General features: G+C 40.7%; 1 protein-coding gene across 4 annotated transcripts in view; it reads left to right on the plus strand.

Annotated features, from left to right (window-relative positions):
* The window catches only part of Scg5 (secretogranin V), a 51,141-nt gene that overhangs the window by 27,600 nt on the left and 2,341 nt on the right, over window positions 1-21,200 (plus strand). The window contains exons 3-6 of one of the 4 annotated variants that reach the window (XM_021241880.2): window positions 8,370-8,435; window positions 10,586-10,735; window positions 13,009-13,121; window positions 19,292-19,345. In XM_021241880.2, coding sequence (XP_021097539.1) covers window positions 8,370-8,435; window positions 10,586-10,735; window positions 13,009-13,121; window positions 19,292-19,345 — 383 coding nt within the window. The remainder of the gene's footprint in view (window positions 1-8,369; window positions 8,436-10,585; window positions 10,736-13,008; window positions 13,122-19,291; window positions 19,346-21,200) is intronic. The other 3 variants (XM_021241881.2, XM_004861504.4, XM_004861503.4) reach the window with 3 other exon arrangements.

Below are 21,200 nucleotides of genomic sequence, written 5' to 3' on the forward strand. Positions count from 1 at the left end.
CTCTGCATGGGGAAGTGGAACCCCTGGTCACTGATAACTCAGGTTCCCCAAAGGAGCTAGAAACAACAAAGAGCGCCCTACTATCCTGCCAGGCAGTAGGCTTGGAAAGATGTGAAGTCCGTCCCTGGAGAGAGTATGGAAAGGCTGCCTAAGGCCCCGGGGGCTCTCCTGGTCCCATTTGGAACCTCAGATTCCAACATAGCACTGCCTTGCTGCGTGACTCCAGGCAAGTGGTGACCTCCCAGGACTTACTTTCTCATTTACAACTGAGTGGTAATTTTTGTCCTGTTGACCTCACTAGGGCATTTTAAATGAGGATAGAAAAGCACTTTGAAACTACTGAGGCCATAACATTACAGAAAAAAGGAACGGGGAGTGGTCCAGGCCCCGTTTATATTCCTTATTTCTGGTCAACCTGGACTTCCATCAAAACTGTCCCTTGCAGCCCAGCCAGGAGGGGCTTGCATGTGACAGTGGCAGCCCAGCAGCTCTGTGAAGGACAACACATGTACCTGCATGGACCATTTATTTCCAATTCCCATAGGATGGATGTGAATGGGAATTGGGGCTGAGAGATGCTTTCCTTGGGACATGGAAGGGGTGCCTCTCTAACCAAAGTAAGTCTTAAGCCAAAGGCTTCCACTGCAGCCATGGGTCCCTGATTTAAAACCTCAAGTGACTTAAAAAGGTTACCAGTGGCCACACCTGCTGGTGCAAATTCCATGAAAGCAGAAATCAACAGCCCAGGGCACTTTCAGAGCTATTTAATCTTGTTTTATATATGGTTCTAATGAACTTGGCTCTCATTTTTTAGTCCCTGGTTGCTGAAAGTATGGTTGGTGGACCAGCAGCATCAGCCTCACCTGAGATTCTGTTAGATGTGAAGAAGTTCAGGCTCTGCTCTTTATTTACTGAGTCAAAATCTGCATTTTGATAAGATTCATGTGTTTGTGGTAAAGCACATGAAAGAAGAGGATGTATAGGGCCTAGGCCAGTGGTGGTCCAGGTGTTATTTTTCTTTTAAGACAAAAGATGTTAATGTCTGATTTATTTTTTCTAAACCAAAACTCAGCATTTAGCTTTAATCACAGTGTTGGCTCTTTGTGATAAATAAGTGAGTTTGGGGTTGCAGTTTGGTCATTCATCTCTAAAATGCTCACCATCACTGGCCTAAACCCACTCTCTATTTATACATTGTGTATCATTATGGAAAGGGTGTGTCTCATTAGGATTAATGGCTTCTGAGGAGGGAAGAGACAGCAACTCTGGGAGGCTGAAGCAGGAGGATGCAAGTTTGAGCCCAACCTGGACAACTTAGTGTCTTAGTGAGACCTTGTCTCAGAATAAAAAAACAGGGCTGAGAATGTAGCTCAGTGTGAGGATCCTGGGTTCAATAACTAGTACTGCAAAAACAAAAACAAAAGCCCCATATTAACACACACCATTAATATAGTTATACTGCTGTGTGCCCTGTAATACTCAAAGCACGTCATTGCTCTTCTGGATGATAACCCCAACCCCAGTTACCAAGAAGAGGCAAAGTCATATCCCACACTGCTGTTTTAAAGTATTTACCTAAAATTCATGGTGAAATTTTTCTTTTAAAATTATTAAATATCAATCTTAAATGGTGTAGGGAACAGGGAAAGGGGACGTTACCAGAACCTCTGCAGTAAGTCCTAGTCTCCTGCAAGCCACAGCAGTATATGGCAAAGTACAGGGAAGGTAGAAAAATGAGACTGAGGAGAAGCTGAGTTTTGGGTCTGATCAGTGCTGCTCTGGGCAGCAAAGGTGAAAGCCCCCGGTTACTGCACCTTTTATTCAGTACATCGGGAGAAACAAATGTAACAAATGACTTGCAGAGAGTTCAGTACATCCGCGTAAACAAGATGTAACAGTCCAAGAACAATGAGGAACTGAGTAGACGTTTGTTCCTCCCAGGATGTCTTCAGCTGGTGTAATCTTGTCCTGGAGAATCACAGCATCACCGGATCACTGAGGTCTCAGTTGTGACCCGGGGCCAAAATGGAATTATGTCTCGGAATTCCATAGCTGGGCTGTAGGCAGGAGAACTAGGCTAGCCAAATGATTTCTCCCTAAAATTATGTAGCATTGCTCCCAACAAAACGGGCTAAGTTTCCATCAACTGGATACTCTGTGAAAGACCCTGTTCTTCAGAAAAGAAAGGGCTGAGATATTACTGAAAAATTGAAAAAGAATTTCAATTGAAATTGAAAAGCTCACTTCAGATTTTGCACTAAATTTAAAAGCATCAAGTTACATCAAGATAAAGTGTGATACCAGATATATATTCCAAGAGACTGAAAACTCAACCATTACACTGGAAAATTCAGAACTGTTCAGAGCTAGATAAAATTTGGGGGAGAAGGTGGTGTTCAATTTTCTGTTCAGAGCTGGATACTGACAACTAATAAGAATCACTGCAGCAGGAGAGTGGAGTTGAAACCGAAAGCAGGTTTTCCTTAAGAGCAATATTCATGCTCTGTTCTGTACACTTCCATGTTGGGGTCCTGGACTCCAGCTGGTGACCTCAGGAGTGTTGCTGGGAGCTGTGCTGAGAACAGACGCATCCATGGGTGCCAAAGCAAAGAGCTGAGGTTGACTGATAGCCAAGGTTGGAGGGAGCCTGAAACCAGGATGGTCAGCTGCCTGCTGAATGGTCAAGATGAAGGGCATATGAAAGAGATGGAGTGTCTAGGCCCAAAGGCAGGGATGGAACTACTCACAGAAGAGAGCTAGGATGTTGCTGGGAGCTGGGAAGGTTTTTAAGGAGGGCTCTAGCACAGGCCAAAATAGAGATATAAATTAGGCATGGTGACATACGTCTGTAATGCCAGCACTCTGGGAGGTGGAAGCAGGAGGATCCTAAGTTCAAACCCAGCAACTTAATGAGAGCCTGTCTCAAAATAAAAAAAAAATAAGAAAGGGCTGGGGCGTAGCTCAATGCGAAGGCTCTATGTCCCATCTCCAGAACTGAAAAAAAAAAAGTTAATGACTCTAACCCAGATCAAACTCAAGTAGCCTTTCCTTCTTTCTCACTCCAGCCCCGCTGCCTCTGAGCACTACAACTAAGAACAACTTTTTTTTTTTCCATAACAGCAGAAAGAAAATCTATCAATTACACAGTATCTAGGGTTGGAAAACAAACTGCAGTGTGGTACCAATTTTATTACATAAAGCTTATATAAACCAAACAGGCTTAAAGCTCACTTGATGAGGATGAACATTTTCCTTTTACTTTCGAGATGTAGAGTGCCATGGCCATGTGGAGGGAGGGAGTGTTGGAGTTGCTGGAAACAGAGAAATAAAGCATCATCACAGGATGGAAGTAATTCCCTGAAAAAATTTCAAAGCTGTACATAAAAGATCCTGTCCTTACCGATGGTGGTACTTTCTCAAATCATCAGACTTCTAGAATTTGGGAACCTCACAGATTTTTCTTTTTTTCTTTTTTTTTTTGCATTGGGGATCGAACTTGGGTCCTTGTGCTTGCTCAGCAGGCAGCGAAACCACTGAGCTAAATCCCCAGCCCCTACCTCATAGATTTTTGACAGATTTCTCTTGTGTGCATTGCTAGAACTTTCCATTTCTTTTTTTTTTTTTTTTTGTACTGGGGATAGAACTAGGGTTCTTGTACTTGCGAGGCAGGTGTTGGAACCACTGAGCTAAATCCCCAGCCCGAACTTTCCATTTCTACTCATGCTGTGGTCACCCCAGTCCTGATCCTTGTCATTCCATGCTTAAGTTTCACTAGCAGTCTTGAAGCAGGCTGTAACTCCCCTCCAACCTACCTGTACAGTGGTCTGTTGTCTACATCACCATCTGTAGGATATACCACAATGAACTTTGTGAGGGAGTAAATCTTCTTATGAACCACTGGTTTGTTGTGTTAGTCTTGAAGAAACTACTAGAGCAAGAACCATGACTTTCACAGTTTTATCTTCTATAGCAGCCAGCGAAATCATTGATGTGTTACTTCCGCAGGAAGTCCTCCACATCTTACATCCAGGCTAGCCTTTTCTCCTCTACACAGCTGTAACATCTTGCTGTATCTCAGATATATTATAAAGAGTATAAACAAACACCTGGCTGCATTTTAGGTTTTTGTTTCCTTTTTTTTAATCCTTATACACCTTAAACTCTATGAAAGCTAGATACACATAATCTGATTTATCATTAGCGTCCAGTATTGTGTCCAGGTATTTATGTATGGATTGTGCTTAATAAATAATTTTAAATTGATTGAATAATAATTTTAAAACATGTTTTGGTTTTTAGTGCAGGGGACAGAGATGAATAGACCAACTATCACCCATAATAGTACCGTAACATTTGATTGACTGGGCTTCAGATATAATAGGTCAATACAAGCTAAACATGGCAATGAACCAGATAACTAGCATTTGGTTGGATATGCAACTATATACTTTTCAAATTATTTTCTCTATGTGTTTAGTTGTCTATAAAATTCCAGTTTCTGGCGTGCAAAGGAGAGCATTTCTTACTTCTACATCTCTCCCACAGTTCCTACCTTAGTGAATGTGTCTTGATTTGCGGTCATTAAATGTAGTTTGAAAAGAGCTTGTGTTCTAATATATCTACCTGGTTCTAAACATCTATTGCTTCCTAACAAATGCTGCATTCATTTTAATGGCACTGGGGCACAGAGGTAAACAGAGCCTTGGCAGGCCTTCCATAAGGGAAGCTGTGTTTGCTCCCTTCATTAATTACTAATGGAGCATTAAGACATGTACTCTCCCTTGAGCCAAGTTGGATAATTCCTGGCACTTCATGCTTGGGTGCTTTCAAAAGTTGAGACGTGTATTGATACACTGGAGATCATGCCCTATAGCAAGCACAGTGGTGGCTGTAGTGCCAAGGTCATACAAAGCTTCACATACCTAAATGCTGAGGGAACTGATATATCACTTCAAGTTTTTCAGCTTTTCATTATGTAGAGGAATAAATATGTGTTGCTAGGATACATCTGAAAGAAGCTACCACGAACCATCAGAAAAATACAGAAAAAATTAAAAATAAGTGACAAATCAGTACCATGAGAGTAGCCAGCTAATAAAAGAAATAGGAATTAAAATATGACTTATGAATTAGATATCATTTATCAGCCAATTACTAGCACAATTAAAATGAGAAATTTAAATCCTTGGACATGTCAACTTACATGGCATCAAAATGATAAAATGAAAGGAGAAAGAAATATGAGACTAACATACTTATTTGTAGTAGTAGATTTTAACACACAGCCATCAGCTTATGGTAAAATATGAATAAGGATAAAAAGAATACAATTAAAATGTTGAATAATTAGTTATATTTAGACATTTATGGATTATATAAAAACTTTCTTTTATATATTTACATGAAATACTTGCAAAAAATGATCTGTAGTCTGTAAAGAAAATACCACTTTTTTTTTTTTTTTTTGTACCAGGGATCGAACTCGGGTCCTTGCGCTTGCAAGGCAGGTGGCAGAACCACTGAGCTAAATCCCCAGCCCTAGAAAAATACCACTTTTGCCCACTATCACCACTCCTGTTCAATATAGTCTTGGAAACATTAGTCACAGCAGTTAGACAAGAGAAAGAAATAAAAGGAATAAAGATAGGAAACAAAGAAGTCAAGTTGTCATTATTTGCAGATGACATGATACTCTATATAGAAGACCCCAAGAACTCCACCAAAAGTCTTCTAGACTTAATAACCAAAATCAGTAAAGTAGCTGGATACAAGGTTAACACACAAAAATCAATAGCTTTCCTCTACACGAACTACAGACTCACTGAGAGAGAAATAGGGCAAACAATTCCTTTCACAATAGCATCCAAGAAACTAAAATACCTAGGTGTGAACCTAACAAAAGAAATGAAAGACCTCTTCTCTGAAAACTATGGCACTCTAAGAAGAGAGATTGAAGAGGATATTAGAAAATGGAAAGACATCCCTTGCTCCTGGGTAGGAAGAATCAACATAGTGAAAATGGCCATAATTCCAAAACTGTTATATAGATTCAATGCTATCCTGATTGAAATTACAGCAGCATACTTTATGGACCTTGAGAAAATATTCCAAACATTCATTTGGGACCAGAAGAGACCTAGAATAGCAAAAGCAATTCTAGGTAACAGAGACATGGCAGGGGGTATCACAACCCCCAACTTGAAGCTATACTACAAAGCCACCATGATAAAAACAGCATGGTACTGGCAAAGAAACTGACCTGAGGACCAACGGAACAGATTAGAAGATGCAGAAACAACCCCAGACACACTCAGCCACCTCATCTTTGACAAAGGAGCCAAACACCCTCGCTAGAGGAAAGATAGCCTCTTTAATAAATGGTGCTGGAAAAATTGGGTTTCAACTTGCCAAAGACTAAAACTAGACCTATATCTCTCACCATGCACTAAACTAAAATCAAAATGGATTAAAGATCTAAATTTAAAAACAGAAATGCAGAACTGGCTGGAACAGAGTTTAGGTAGAACACTTGAAGACATTTGGGTAGCAAAAGACTTTGTGAACAAAACCTCAGTTTTCTGTGAATTAGAACAAACAATCAACAAGTGGGATCTTTTCTTATTAAAAAGCACAGAAAGAGAAACTACCAACAGAGTGAAGAGACAACCCACAATGTGGGAAAAATTTTTTACCAGTGGTCCCTCAAACAAAGGTCTACTATCTTGAATCTATAAAGAACTTAAAAAAATCAAATCTCCCAAATTTAAAGTCCAATCCAAAAATGAGCATCTGAAATGAATAGACATTTCTCACACAAAGAAGTAGAAATGGCAAATAAACATATGAAAAAATGTTCAACATCACTGGTCATTCGAGAGATGCAAATGAAAACAACACTGAGATTCCACATCACCCCAGAAAAAATGGCTGCTATCAAGAAATCAACCAATAACAAATGCTGGTGGGGCTGTGGGGAAAGAGGAACCCTGCTCCACTGCTGGTGGGAGTGTAGACTGGTGCAACCACTGTGGAAATCAGTGTGTAGATACCTCAAAGAACTACGACTGGAAATCCCATTTGACCTAACTATTCTCCTGCTGGGTATCTTCCCCAAAGAATTAAAATAATCACACCACAGTGATATATGTGCACCTATATTCATAGCAGCACCGTTTGTAATAGCTAAAGCTTGGAAGCAGCCCAACTGCCCATCAACTGGAGACTGGATAAAGAAAATGTGTGTGTTTTTTAAAAAATATAAAATGGAGTACTACTCTGCCATAAAAAATGAGAAATTAGAAACATTTATAGCTAAGTGGATGCACATTGAGGCGATGCTCTTAAGTGAAAGAAATAGGACACATATGTGTAAATACCGAATAGTTTCTCTAGTATGAGAAACTGAAAGTGTAAATAAGGACTAAAAGGTATAATAGATAATGTGAAATAGGAAGAAAAGGGGCAAAGGGGAAGGGGAAGTGGGAGGGGTGGGGGAAAGGAAAGAAGGGAATGGAATTAATATGAAAAAATTAAAAAATGGAAACAAAGTCTTTATTGATAGGGAGGGATGGAGGGGTTGAAGGGAGGGCAGGGTAATGGGGCAAATATAAGAACCAAGATAAATTATGTAAAGGTGCAAATTTCCAATGATGAATGTCATTATATTATATCCCTAAAATGTACCAATAAAATAAATTTTAAAAATACCAATTTTGAACGCAGAAATTTTGCAGGCTACTCACGCTCATCACAAAGCAATGAAATAAGGTAGAAAATAAGCATTAACAAAACAAGTAACCTAGCCACTTGGTGGTGTCTGCATTTGAAGACCAGAGGAATTTAAAAAGGCAAGATTTTTTTTCACATTTTAACTTCAATCATAATAAATGGGGAGAGCAATACAAAGTCACTTCAGAAAGACAATGATTCATGACACTGAGATCTAGCCATGATCTTACTGAATATATTCACCACTACCCCAAATGTGTCAACCTAAAAGGGAGTTGGTTCAACTGAAAATACAAAAACAAGTGCCCATTCTTTTTTATTTATTTATTTTTTTGCTTAAATTCTTTTATTGGTATATTTTAGGTATACAATATGTTTACATTTATCATTGGGTGCTTCTACCTGTACATGATGTATCTTTGTTCTTATTTTTTCCCCATTACCTGTGCACCCTTCACCCCCTCCACCCTTCCCTATTTACATAGACTTTGTTTCCATTTTTTTCTTTTCTCATAATCTTTCCTTTCCCTTCTTTCCTTTCCCCTGCCCCTCCCACCACCCCTACTCTTTTGGACCTTTTTTTCCTATTTCGAATTATCAATTATTCGTTTTAATCCTTACAAGTGCCCATTCTTATGCAGGGAGAAAGGAGCCTCATCTGGCTGAACGCGGACAATCTGGCCAGTTGGCAGGATCTTTTCATGAAGGTGAAAGTGTGACATTATATTCACTGGGTTTGGTCCTAATTTCATGCATCCCAAGCCACTTTCTGATTCTGAGTTGGTCTCTTCTGTGTGCAAGGTGGCTGTTCACTGAGGGGCCTCTGTGCACAAAGTCCTCATGAGATGTACTCTTCTTGCAGCTGGGAAAGGAAGCTTTCTGAGTCTCATGAAATGTTACAGCGATATGAAGTAAAAAGGCCAGAAATTGGAGTGCATTTTTATAAGTAGTAAATCAAATAATGTGAGGAAAGTTGTTCATACTCAGCTCTATGTCCTTGCCTTCTGAGAAGGGTTGGGGATGTATGAGGTGCTTGGACATGTGTTGGTAGCATGAGATAAGTGGGAAAAGACAGAATTATTTAACAAATGCTGGTGGGATAATAGGTAAAATATTTTCCCTACATTAAAATAAATAACATGGTTTAAAGAGTTAATTTAAAAAATAGAGAAGCTCAAAGAAATACTCAAATGTTGGTAGTACCTCTGAAGAGACAATTTTGCAAGTTTAGAAGGACAAGAAGAACTCACAAGAGAAAAAGCAATCTGACTATGCAAATATTAAAAACTTATGTTAACAAAATACTATAATAACTACCAGAATTAAAAGTCAAACAACATGGGAAATGTTTGCAGAAAATGTGAAGCCAAATGCCTGATACATTTATTATGTGAAATACTTGTACAAATTGATAAGAGAAACATTATAATTCCAAAAGCATAAACAGACAAGTCATAAAAAGGAAATTAAATCTAGTAAATAAACATATGGAAAATATTTGACTGAGATGGTAATCAAAGACATTTAAACCAGTAACTTTCTGAAATCACTGTTTTATTATATTTTTCCAAATTTATGTTAGCAAAAAAATTATAACATTTTGTTTTTATAAAACCCAGTGCTGGTAAGGATGTTGTAAAAATAGTATGCTCATATTTTGTTGGTGATATTTTATAAATTAATACCTCTTTTTTGAAAAACGTTTGGCAGTACAATATCATGGGCCATAAAAATGTTTATGGCCTTTGACCCAGTAATTTGACTTCTGGGAATTTATCCTGAGAAAGATGAATCCAAAATATGGAAAAAATTAAAGGCCTAAAATAAACCGGGAAACACGAATGGCCTCACAATAGGGAAATGGTTAATATGTCGTGCTACTATGATTGGAGAAAAAAACCACAGCCATTAGCAATTTACAGGCACAGACAACTGCAGACAAATGGAAAGATTCTTGTCCTTTAATGTAAATGAATACAGAATAAAAATCTGTGCATAAAAAGACATACAGAAAAGTGTACTCAATACATCAAATTCTAAGTGACGAGCTAGTGACCTTTCTTTCTTCTCCTGCCTCTACCTTACCCCTCCCTCTCTTCCTCCTTCCCTTTCTCCTTCTTCTCTTCCTCTTCCTCCTCCTCCTCTCCTCCTCCTCTCTCTCTCTCTCTCTCTCTCTCTCTCTCTCTCTCTCTCTCTCTCTCTCTCTCTCTCTCTCTCTCTCCCTCTCTCCCTCTCTCATTAAACCCAGAGGCATTCAACATCCTCAGGTCTTTTTAGATTTTATTTTCAGATAGGGTCTTGTTAAATGGCCCAAGGTGGCTTGAACTTTTGATCCTCCTGCTTCAGGCTCCCAGGTATCTAGGAATACAGTAGCATGCCAAAATGCTTGGCTCCTTACCATTTTTCTCATAATATTCTTTCAGTCGGTTGTACTCGGGTTGCAATTGCCTCCCTACCTGTCCCCATCCCTCACCCAGCTCTAGGGCCAGCTTCCAGCATCCCACCCACCTGTATCAGTGCCATACAAGTTCCAATCAGCCAAGAAGCCCTCCCTCCCATCCCAACAGCCAAAAGACATCTCTCCTATTCCATGCCCCTGGACTGTTAAAGCTGTCTTAACATTTCTATTACAGCATGGATACAATATGCCTTGTTTGTAAATGGTATATGTACAGAATGTGTTTGTTCCTGCAGCTGAATTTCTAAACCCCTAGAGGGCAGGAACTGTTTCATTTATTTTTCTGTCCCTGCAGCGTGAAGCACAGTGCTTTGCCTGTATGGTGTGAGTGCCGGACTGAATATGAGGTGAAATGAATTTACCTGCACTGCAGTGAATGTACTTTTGATTTCCTGGCAGGTGGAGCACATGAAGGTCTGCAGCACTTGGGTCCTTTTGGCAACATCCCCAACATTGTGGCAGAGTTGACTGGCGACAACATTCCTAAGGACTTCAGCGAGGATCAGGGTTACCCTGACCCTCCAAATCCCTGTCCTGTTGGCAAAACAGGTAATGGACAGCCTGTGGGTCATCATGGACAGTAGAGGCTTTAGGGGAAAATGGAAATTCTAACATGGACTACAATGCACTCTCTCTCTATTTTCACTTATGGTGAGGTCTCCTCTGTTTCCTATGGGGTGCAGAGCTCCCTCTTAAGATGGAACAGCAACCAGAGTAGCTAATATGGGGCTGCTGGCCCAGGATGGCAGGAAAAGCTGAGTCACTGCTTGGCTTCAATCACTTCAGCCACATTTTACTTGCTTGTAGGTTGGATGGGTAGGAAAAAAAAAACAGTTCCGAGTTTGGGGAACAGCAGTCTCCATGGGGGTATGGTTAGGTTGGTTAGAATAGTGTAGTGCCACAGTACCCAAAGTGAGATCCCTGCATCAGCCTTAGCCAAATCTTAATAGCAATGGAAAGCTTCAGACCTTTTGCCAAGCTCACTGAATCTGAGACAGCAATCCATGTAATCAGCCCTCCAAGTGATTCTGGTGCATGCCAAAGTTTGAGACCTGCTGTTGTAAGAGATGGAAAGAGACCTAGAATTTGAACCAAAAGATCTGAGTTCTACTGTTAACTACAACATATCCTTTCACTTCCTTGGGTCTTTGTCTCCTCATCTGTCAAAGGACTGACATAGTACCTTAAAGAAACAGTGTACTTCTAGGCTACAATGAAAGAAAAAAGAATGTCATAGAGTTAGTTTTGTGCTCCTAGCACTCTGAGAGGCAAGCAGTCCACATGAGCTGATGCAGGTACAGAAAATCCCAGCTCTGCTTGCATATTATCTGCCATCCCTTTCTACATTTCCACTAAGGTAACATATTTCACATTACTTGTTCTACCACAGTTGGTGAACTATAAAGGAAAATAACTTGCAAAATTTAGCCATTATTTGTATGAAGTTGCTTGAGAAGAAGACCTGATTCACGGAGAATCCTCTGTGACCCAGGGCAGAGACTTCCTTTGGCCCCAGGGTTAGGATATGAACTCTAGAGCACATCTGTAGACTCAGATCTTCGAGTTCCAGAGCAGTGTTTTATCTCAATGTCTGTCTTGACCCCCTCAGAGGTACCTGAGAAACTGTTATGAAAAGGTTACAGATGGCCATGTGCAGGCTGGCTGCTGGAACCTCTGTCCAGTATACCTTTCCTACATGTTGATCGCTTTAGATGAAGAAAGTAGACATAGCTCAGTGGAAAGTGGGGAACCATCTTCAAGTGACTTTGGGGATTTGTTCAGAATGCTAAGGACTCCCACATTAGCTTCAAGTTGCTAGGAGCGGAGAGACTGCATGCTTATGGCTGCTGGAAGCCTCTAGTTCAGTCCCAAGAGCAACACAACTTGACTAATTTTAAATAGATTCCCTTTCAGTATTGACTTCCAAGCATCATTATCCCTTTAAAAAGTGACCCTCTTCCCACTCCAAAGCCTTGCACAAAATTTGCCATCCTTTCCCTATCTGACTCTCCCTTTTTTTGTGGTACTGGGGATCAGACCAAGGGGTAATCTATCACTGATCATTGAGCTCTGGTCTGACTCCAAAGAGAAAGCCGTTACTACTACAACACATAACATCAAGCACTGAGGATTACTGTTCTTATTGTATAATATGGTTCCTCAAAGGTGCTGAAGTGTTTTCTAAAGAGCTTACCCAGGACAAAACAGAAATGATGTGGAATGGAAGTATATTAGTTAAGAAAATAATTTCTGTTGTAAGAGATAAAATATTTTAGTGGCTCAACAGAAAAAAAATTTCTCACTTGTGTGTGAAGCCCTGCCCTGGCTGGGTGAGGGGCAGGAAGGTGGATGGCTCAGCACCTTAAACTCTCCTACACTGATAGTCACCTGGCCCTGGGTGGCATCATGCAGCATGCAGACAGCAGGTGATGGTGATGGGTAGAGAACAGAGCATCCATTGTAGGAGGTTCTCATGGGCCAGGCCTAGAAGTGGAATACATCGTATCTGCCCACATTCTGTTGGCCCGAACTTAGGTGTATGACTCTACCTGATCACAAAGCAAGGTGGGAAAATTAGCCTAGTTGTGTGCCAAGGAGGAAAAGGAAGTGGGTTTAGCAGACAGCCAACAAGTCAGGTCTCTGCTACAAGAGTGGGAGCTGCGATAAGCAGTCCTATCAGACAGGGAGACAGGGGACAGGGACTCAGAGGGGCTGATAGGAATACACTCTGCCTTTTGTATGTCTTGATGTTTTTGATGAATTAACTCTTGGAATAACAATCAGTGCCTTGGCCATTCCTCAAAACCTTTGGCTGTTTGCAGCAGATGATGGATGCCTAGAAAACACCCCTGACACAGCGGAGTTCAGTCGAGAATTCCAGTTGCACCAGCACCTTTTTGATCCAGAACATGACTACCCAGGCTTGGGAAAGTGGGTAAGTGACACACAGCTGCTAGTAGGCTTGCATGTGGTTCTCTGAAGGCATGGATGGCAGAGATGAGCACTGTGGGTGGAGGGAGAGAAGAAAAAATATTTAGAAGCTCAGTTTTCAAGAAATATCCAGTTGAGAGGGACTTTAAATGACTATCATCCCAAACCACACTCATGGGTCTAGCAGCAGTACCAAATCCATCCAAAGAAAGCATAGCCTAAATGGATAACATCCGTCTCCAGTCTCCAGAGGCTTCAACTCTGGACTACCCCACAGCCTGTGTCATGATGCATTCTCACATTTCACCAGTTCTTCAGGCGCCCATAGGATTTTATCAAAGTGATTTTTAAGAAAAGGAAAATGAGAAAACTTGAGGATTTGATCTTTGGACTTTTGGATTTGATCTCCCTTTAGATTAATGGAGAATCAAGAAAAAACTATCTCAAAGATTAGAAACAGACATATAATTCTGCTTCATGGAAAGAGAAAATGTTTCTACATGTGAAGCCGTGAGCTTGTTGTCAGTCGAAGGCAAGTGTGTACAGCTGTCAGTTAGGGAGTTGTTTATAAGGACTGGGAAAGAGAAATGGCCATTTGGCATTGGTGTGCTAAAAACAAATCTTGTCAACCTAGTTGTGTTCTTTGACTAGCCAGCAGTATTCATTTACTTGCAAGCTTGATGAGGGAATGAAATGAGCATGGTGCGTTTGGACGTCAGTAACATTTTTGACAAGATCTTTTAGGACCTCCTATTGGGAGAAGTAGAGCAATCCAGCCCAGGCAACAGAATATCACCAAAAGGGAGCTTGTTAAAGAACCCATGTCAGTAGGGAGGGAGACTTTACCTCGTGTCCTACATGTCTTAGCACCACCCCACTCCATATTTTTATCAATCCTTACAATAAAGATGTGGAACATATACTTATCAGATTCTCAGAGGATGAGACAAAGTTGGAAGGGTAACATTGGATGACAGAGTTGACATTCAAGAAGATTCCAGCAGGCTGGAACAGTGAGCCAAACAAGATGAAAACTGAATGCGGATATGTCTAGGGCCCTGTGGTAAGGCCTAAATAATTAAATGTGGGAGCCATGTGAAAAAGTGGGGACTCCCTCCCTTCTTTCCTTCTGTACTGTTTCAGGGAAAATGTGAGGGAGAACTGGTTTGTGGAGCCCCTTTCAATCCTACTAGCAGAGTTTAACACAGTGAATTAAAAAGAAAAATGCCTATAGTTTTTGGAATAGAGACTGTAATTGTGAAAGATTTCTGTACAAGTTATCCTAATGGCATATCAAAAAATGAAATAAAAGGAGAAGGAGCTATGGACAGGAAGAAAATATGGCAATTGTTATGATGGCTATAATTATAGTGAAGAAAATAAGAATCCATGAAATTTCAAGGGAGGGAGCCTAACTAGAATTATCTGACGTAAATGTAGTGAAAGGAAGAAAGAAGAGAGATTCTAGGTCTATATAAAATAGATGATAAATAATTAACTTTTCCTCTGAAAGCATTTTAAAAAGAGAGGAGAAGAAGACAGGGAGAAAAAAGGGAAGGAAAGGAACAGAGAGAGGGAGGGAGAGACCAGAAGATCACAGAGGAGCACTGGGAGGGATCTCAAGAGATGGGCAAAGTATTGCCAAAGTACTGAAGCAAGGAGCAAATAGAAGATATCGAGCCTGTTCAACAAGGTGCAAAGGAAAATGGAAGCTATTGAGGCTGCTTTGGTCCGGGTATGGTGCTGTGCACTCAGTATGCCATATTCATCAAGACATGGTACTGCTCTTCCAAGAGCTGACAGTCTTGTGTTTGGGATAAATGGCATGAGAATCTTCTCAGCTTCTGGTTCTAGCTATACTGCAAGAGCCAGGTGCAGTTGCTGGGAACGACGAAAGCCAAGGGGGAAGGGAAACCCAGGGCTGGGGACCATGGTACCTCATTGGTACAGTGGCTGCCAAGGAAGTCAAAGCACCAATAAGGGCAGCCCCAAGGCTCAGGTGGGAATGTATCCAGTTTAACTAGAGGCTGGACACGAGAAAACATCCAAGTGAGGGCAGAGAGCCCACATGGTGTTGTGGAATCAGGGAGATAGAAACTTCTCCCTTTCCAAATTTTCTGACCTCTTTGTGAAAACTTTTACAGATTTCTCTCACCAAGATCCACTCACTCTCAGCATTCCAGTTAGGCCCATCCACTATCCTTCTCTTTCTGTGTTTCCTTTTCAAAATAATGACTTGAATTTCTCTCGGTCATTCCCATTTTTTGTCTAATCAGAGCAAACAATTAGAATTAAGAACCATATGAAAAAGACAGTCACAGATCAATGATCAGAACAATTTTTACACACCTTTTATCATCAATTATGTGCTTGTTTAAATTTGTTTCCTTGTTTATTTTCTCATTACCACCTAGTAGTGAAACATATTTGCTTGGTCTTCACATAGGAGTGTGAATTGAGTGTGTCTCATTATTCTAAGCTGGGATCCGCAAACCTTCCTCTGAGTTTATATAGAATGATAATCTCAAACTTGTCTTCAACTCAACCGTTCTTTAAGTTAACAAGTAATTAATCATCTTTCACAATAGAACCCCACATAAATCCCTGTTTCCTTATTTCCTGGTAATGCTTCTCTGTTTCTGATGTTAGCCAGAGTTTAGCTGCATCTTTAGCAGTGATTCACATGTCATAAATATAAGTATCTGTCATGTTTCCTGCATGTCTCCCTCTTTGTTCATGTATCAAGACATATTTATTAAATGCACATCATATGCCTTCTAGGCTTTGTGTTAGGTAATGGGAATAGGCCAAGAAAGAATAATTGTATTACAGAATGCAGTAGTAAATAGTAGTGTTTTTTAAGCATGCACTATGTGTATGATACTATGCTAAATACCCTACCCCAACTATCTAATTCAGTTTGCCCATCCTCATCACTCTTATTTTATTTATTTATATTTATTTATTTATTTTTGGTACCAGGGATCGAACTCAGGACCTTGTGCTTGCGAAGCAGGCGGTGGAACCACTGAGCTAAATCCCCGGCCCCACTCTCATTTTATAGATGAGAAAATGCAGGTTTGGGGAGCTGAGTGCCTACTCAGCAACATAGGGTGCTGATTGGCAGAGCAGGCAATTGAACCCAATCATCTGACTTCGGAGTTCTTTGAAAATTGAATAAATTACCTTTTCATGGCTCATTACTCATAATGTGTTCGTGTAGTAGTCCTCTCAAAAGCTGTCTCAAATGGCAAAAGCTTCTCTTTTCCAAAGGCTTTGCCCACCTTTTCATCAATAGCTGATCATATCCAGATTCTGAACCTTAGGAGAAATGGCGGACAGGACCCTTTTCTTACATTCTTTGTCTTTCATGACCTCAACAAGTCTGAAGTCTACTGTTTGAGTTTGTCCTAAGCTTCTTTGTGATTAAACTTAAGTTATACTTTGAAAAGTTGCTTTTAGTTGATACATAATAATTGTCCATATTTATGGGGTATAATGTGACATTTTAATCTTCACATACAATGTGTAATGATCAGATTAGGGTAATTAACATATCTATAGTATTTAATATTGATCATTTCTTTGTGTTGGGAACATTCAAAAAAATCTTCTCTGTCACATGTTTTGAAATATACAACTAATTGTTGTCAAACATGGCTAAGCTTCTGCATACTTACGCCTTTTTGATATTTTTTCTTAGTACTTTATACTAAGCACGTATTATTTTTCCTGTGATTGGTGGCGTTAAATTTGTTCCTTTTATTAAAGTCGTGTCCACTGCATTTCTCCAGTGTAGGGTCATCATTTCTTCATTGAAATTAATAGTTTATCTGTAGGAAAATACTTTGAGACTGCACAGATATTCTGTTCCCTGTTAAACTTTTAACCAACACATTTAGCATCCTTAGATGATGTTTACCAGAACCAATTATAACTAGAATAGTTGCAAAATGGTGATTTTTTTTCTCACCCTCCTATTCTTTCTGAAAGTTTTCCCTGGTTATCCCTGCCTCCCACTTCTTAGTCATGCATCTATAAATGTGCTTATTTATTTGGTATCAGTCTGGATTCATGAATTCTTGTTATTATTAATTTTGACATTCATACCGTCCTAATTTGGCCAGTTGGAGTCCCTTCAGACTGCCTTTTCTTTCCCTCTGACATGACTCCGTCACTTTTGATCACTTTCCTTACTTTCCAGTGAGATATTCCAACTTCATTCATCCTTATACTTTTCCTGCCCTAGCCCTAGAATCAGATATTTCTCCAAGAAGCCCCCACTCCTCCCACCCTAGTTCCTAAATGGAATGGAATTTGAAACCCGGAACTGGGCGGGTGTCCAAAATCTTGATGGCACAATGGGAAGCCCTCATCATGAATTTAAACCTGCTACTCTCATGGAAAGCAGGCTCGCTGTTCCCCTGGGAATCACCAATGAATGAGTGGGTATCAGAAGAAATGATTGGTTTCTCCTCATTTATTTTGTGTATTTTAAACCCACACTATACCTGCCAACCCCTGTGTTTAAATCCAGACAGTAACAGGGCTAATGAAGAATGCCCAGCCACTTTGCTGCAGGGGTGAGGAAGCATTGATCTGCTTATCCTAATCCTAGCTCTCAGGGTAATGCCAGGACCATCCTTGAGAGGAAGACTTGCCAGACCTTCTGTATTTCTTTTTGAATGAAGGCTTTTATGGATGTAATCTGCTTCTCAATCTAGAAGGGATTAAAATGCTTCTGCCTTCACCCTGCTGGTGGCCCAGTAGAAACCGTGCCAGGAGTGGTTGGCAGTCTACCCCATGGCACCAGCTCCCAGGGCCCTCAGCACTCTGCCAGCTCAGGCAACTGGACAGGACTGTGCATAGGAAGGGTCACTGTTCTCGCCCTCCTCCTGCACAGCCTCCCTTCCCTGGCTCCGACACCAATGCGCAGAGCATCCTCTGTGCACCAGACACTGTTTATATTCACAGACTGAAGGGAACAAGTCCGGCAACAGTATCCCCACGCCTGCCTTGTCTCCCTTGCAATATTCACTGGAGCTGTTTGTTCCTCAGCCGAGCAGTAGGAAAGCCATGGCCAGCTTGGACAGTGAGGCCCCTTCCCACCTGGCATAGCCTCCCTGCAGAGTTGAGGTCAGGTGAGGGATAAGTGTGGCAAATTGCAGGTGTGGTAGATTTTAAGGGCTGTGAAAATGATGATGCTCACTTTTGGTACTTGGCACTTTAACTTTCACACCTACAATTACGGAAGAAAAAAAAACCACTTTTATAACCAATGGCTCAGAGATGCCAGTGCTATATAAGCTTGTTCCTCATCAGAACTGTCATTTTTTTTTAAGTCAATATCAATATATTTTCTTTAGAGGACATTGACTCACCTCTTTTATACATTATTTCCCTTCTGATTAAAAAGAACAAATAAATAAAGCAACACAAGTGAAATACCCAATTCTGCCTCAGGTTAAGCATTCTGTCTCTTATCATCTCAGTATATGGGAAATGTGTTGAGCATGTGTCTGATATTCTGAGCTCATTTAAGTCGTGTGCTTGAAACGCAGCAATATGTGGAAACACTTATACAAACTGTGGTAACAGAGCCCTTTTACTCCCCCTTGCCTTTCTGCCAAGAAGTTTTTTGGCAGTTTTTAAAAGGTTTATTCTATTAAAAATGTTATAGACCAAATGGTTTTCCGATTGTCTTGACTGGGGGCACTGAATTAAGCCACAGAAGAGAGGGGCGCAGAAGTTGTAGGGTCTTGTTTATTTACACAGAAGATGGTTGTTAATAGTTAGACACTGCTTTGGAGAACAGTTTATGTGTACTGTTCATAAAAAGGGAGTTCAATAGTGAGATAAAATTGTTCATTTTAAGCAAAGGCTGTTCAAAATGAGGAGATGGGTTTCCAGCTCCCTTGTGTTTTATAAAATGCCATATTTTGCTATTTATGTGATTGTTGATGACACTGTGTGCCTCAGGGCCCTGCAGAGGGCTTTATGAAAGCTGCACTTGTGGTCTATCTTTCTGACATGACATTCCTTTCATCTAGCTTTGTTTCCAAAATATGTGTATGCAAATATCCAAGAGACACACCAAGCATTGCTTCTAAAACAGACGTTCACCAAATTTGATCCATACTTCTGCTTATGTGTTTTCTTTTCTCCCCACTGTAGAATAAGAAACTCCTGTATGAGAAGATGAAGGGAGGACAGAGGCGGAAGCGCAGGGTAACGTGCACTGGCTGGGCTGTTGTGGGGAGACCTGTTTGTGTAGCGCGGCATTTGACAAGTGGGAGCCCTCAGCTGTTGGAAAGCAGCAGGATCCTGTCCCATGCAACGCTGAGGGCTGAACAGAGGTCCTGTGTGACCAGGGCCACACCTAAAACGTCTGCTCTTGACTTCTAGGATAACTTCCCCACGTGTTAGCACGTCATATTCAGTGGAATGGTCAGTTTTGTGGCGATTCCATCCTTCCTTCCAGTCAGAGGATGTGTACTGATCCCCCAACTTGGGTGGGAGATCTAGGGAGTACATGAAGGTAGGTCTTCCTTCAGAGGGCCCGCAGGCCATGGACAAAACCACTGGCACATCTGCATCAATTACATAAAAACACAAGACAGTAGTCAAGAAGTGTCAAACTGCATGCTCCAAGCCATCATTGTACCAGGAACACGGGAGCAAAAAAATGAGGCAAATAAACCTCATTTCTCCTACATCTCTTTCCTCTTGGCTCAGCCAGACTGATGTGAAATTTCCTTGATCTGTCATATTTGTTTGCAAACTGCTGGGTTGATTGAATTAGTTGCTAATTATCCTCAGGGTGTCCAGGTGGGACCTTCATCTGAGTGCTCTGTATTTAGCTACTACATATATAGTGTCACCTCATATAAAGCGGAACGCCAAATTTGCTTTGGGCTTCTAATGCATTTTATGGAATTGAGACTTAATAAGTGATCAATGTCTATTCTGCTAATCCTCTGGCATCTTATAGACAGAAAGGCCTGGACATTTGCCTTTTTTACTGACCAGATTGGAGGGGATGGAAGAGAAGGAATACTCATTATTACACAGTAAATTACTATAAGAATACTATTCAGAATAGTAAGTAATTGAATCCTGGCAAAATTTGAGAATCTGGACAGCAGTAACTGTGATCATTTTGAATAGTTTTACCAAATTTAGAGAGGGCTATAAGAGGTGTGGATTTCAGGCTTCAACATGAATCGTCTGGCCGCTGTGCTGCCCAACAGTACACTGAAGACCCTCAGCCAGTTTCTTCTATTTATTTATTTATTTATTTATCTATCTATTTATTTATTTTTGGCACTGGGGATCGAACTCGGGTCCTTGCACTTGCGCAGCAGGTGGCGAAACCACTGAGCTAAATCCCTGGCCCCAAGTACTTGTTCTTTTTTTTTTTTTTTTTGGTACCAGGGATCGAACTCAGGTTCTTGTGCTTGCGCAGCAGGCGGGGAAACCACTGAGCTAAATCCCTGGCCCCACAGCCAGTTTCTTATGAGAGAAGCAGAGAGTTGTTACGTCTGGAAACAGATCTAGTTTGGGAGAGTTAACAGGATTATTAGGGGGTTTTGTTGGTGGTTGCAGCTTTCAGTGGCAGATGGTGACAGGAAAAGTGTAATGTGTTTTTGAGAGAACATCAAGAAATTCTATTCTAGGAACTCAAAATACATATAATTTACCAGGAAGATGGCTTATATATCTCCCCAAGGGACAAAGGGGACATTTCCAAATAAGACCATTGACTGACCCCAAGTGAATAACTCAGCATGCAGTTTTGTCTTTACTTCCTGGCCCACCATTCCTTGGGTCCTGACCCTGAATGACAGTGGGTCACAAGCGAGGTCGCTTTTCCATGAGACCCATGATTACCAAAACTCAGAATTCTGGCTAAGACACATATTACAAAGGACTTTACTTTGGCCTCAACTTCCTCCACATAGGAAAGGCTTAGAATTTAGGAAAATAAAGGTCACATTGACCCAAAGATATCAAATTCTTCCTATTCTCAGGCATCTATAAAGACCCATTTTCACACCATAAGGCACAAGACTCAGAACTATTG

This window comes from Heterocephalus glaber, unplaced genomic scaffold (genome assembly GCF_053883595.1).
Source record: "Heterocephalus glaber isolate CG9 unplaced genomic scaffold, H.glaber_assembly_v1.0 deba00000809, whole genome shotgun sequence".
In the NCBI taxonomy this organism is placed as follows: domain Eukaryota; kingdom Metazoa; phylum Chordata; class Mammalia; order Rodentia; family Bathyergidae; genus Heterocephalus; species Heterocephalus glaber.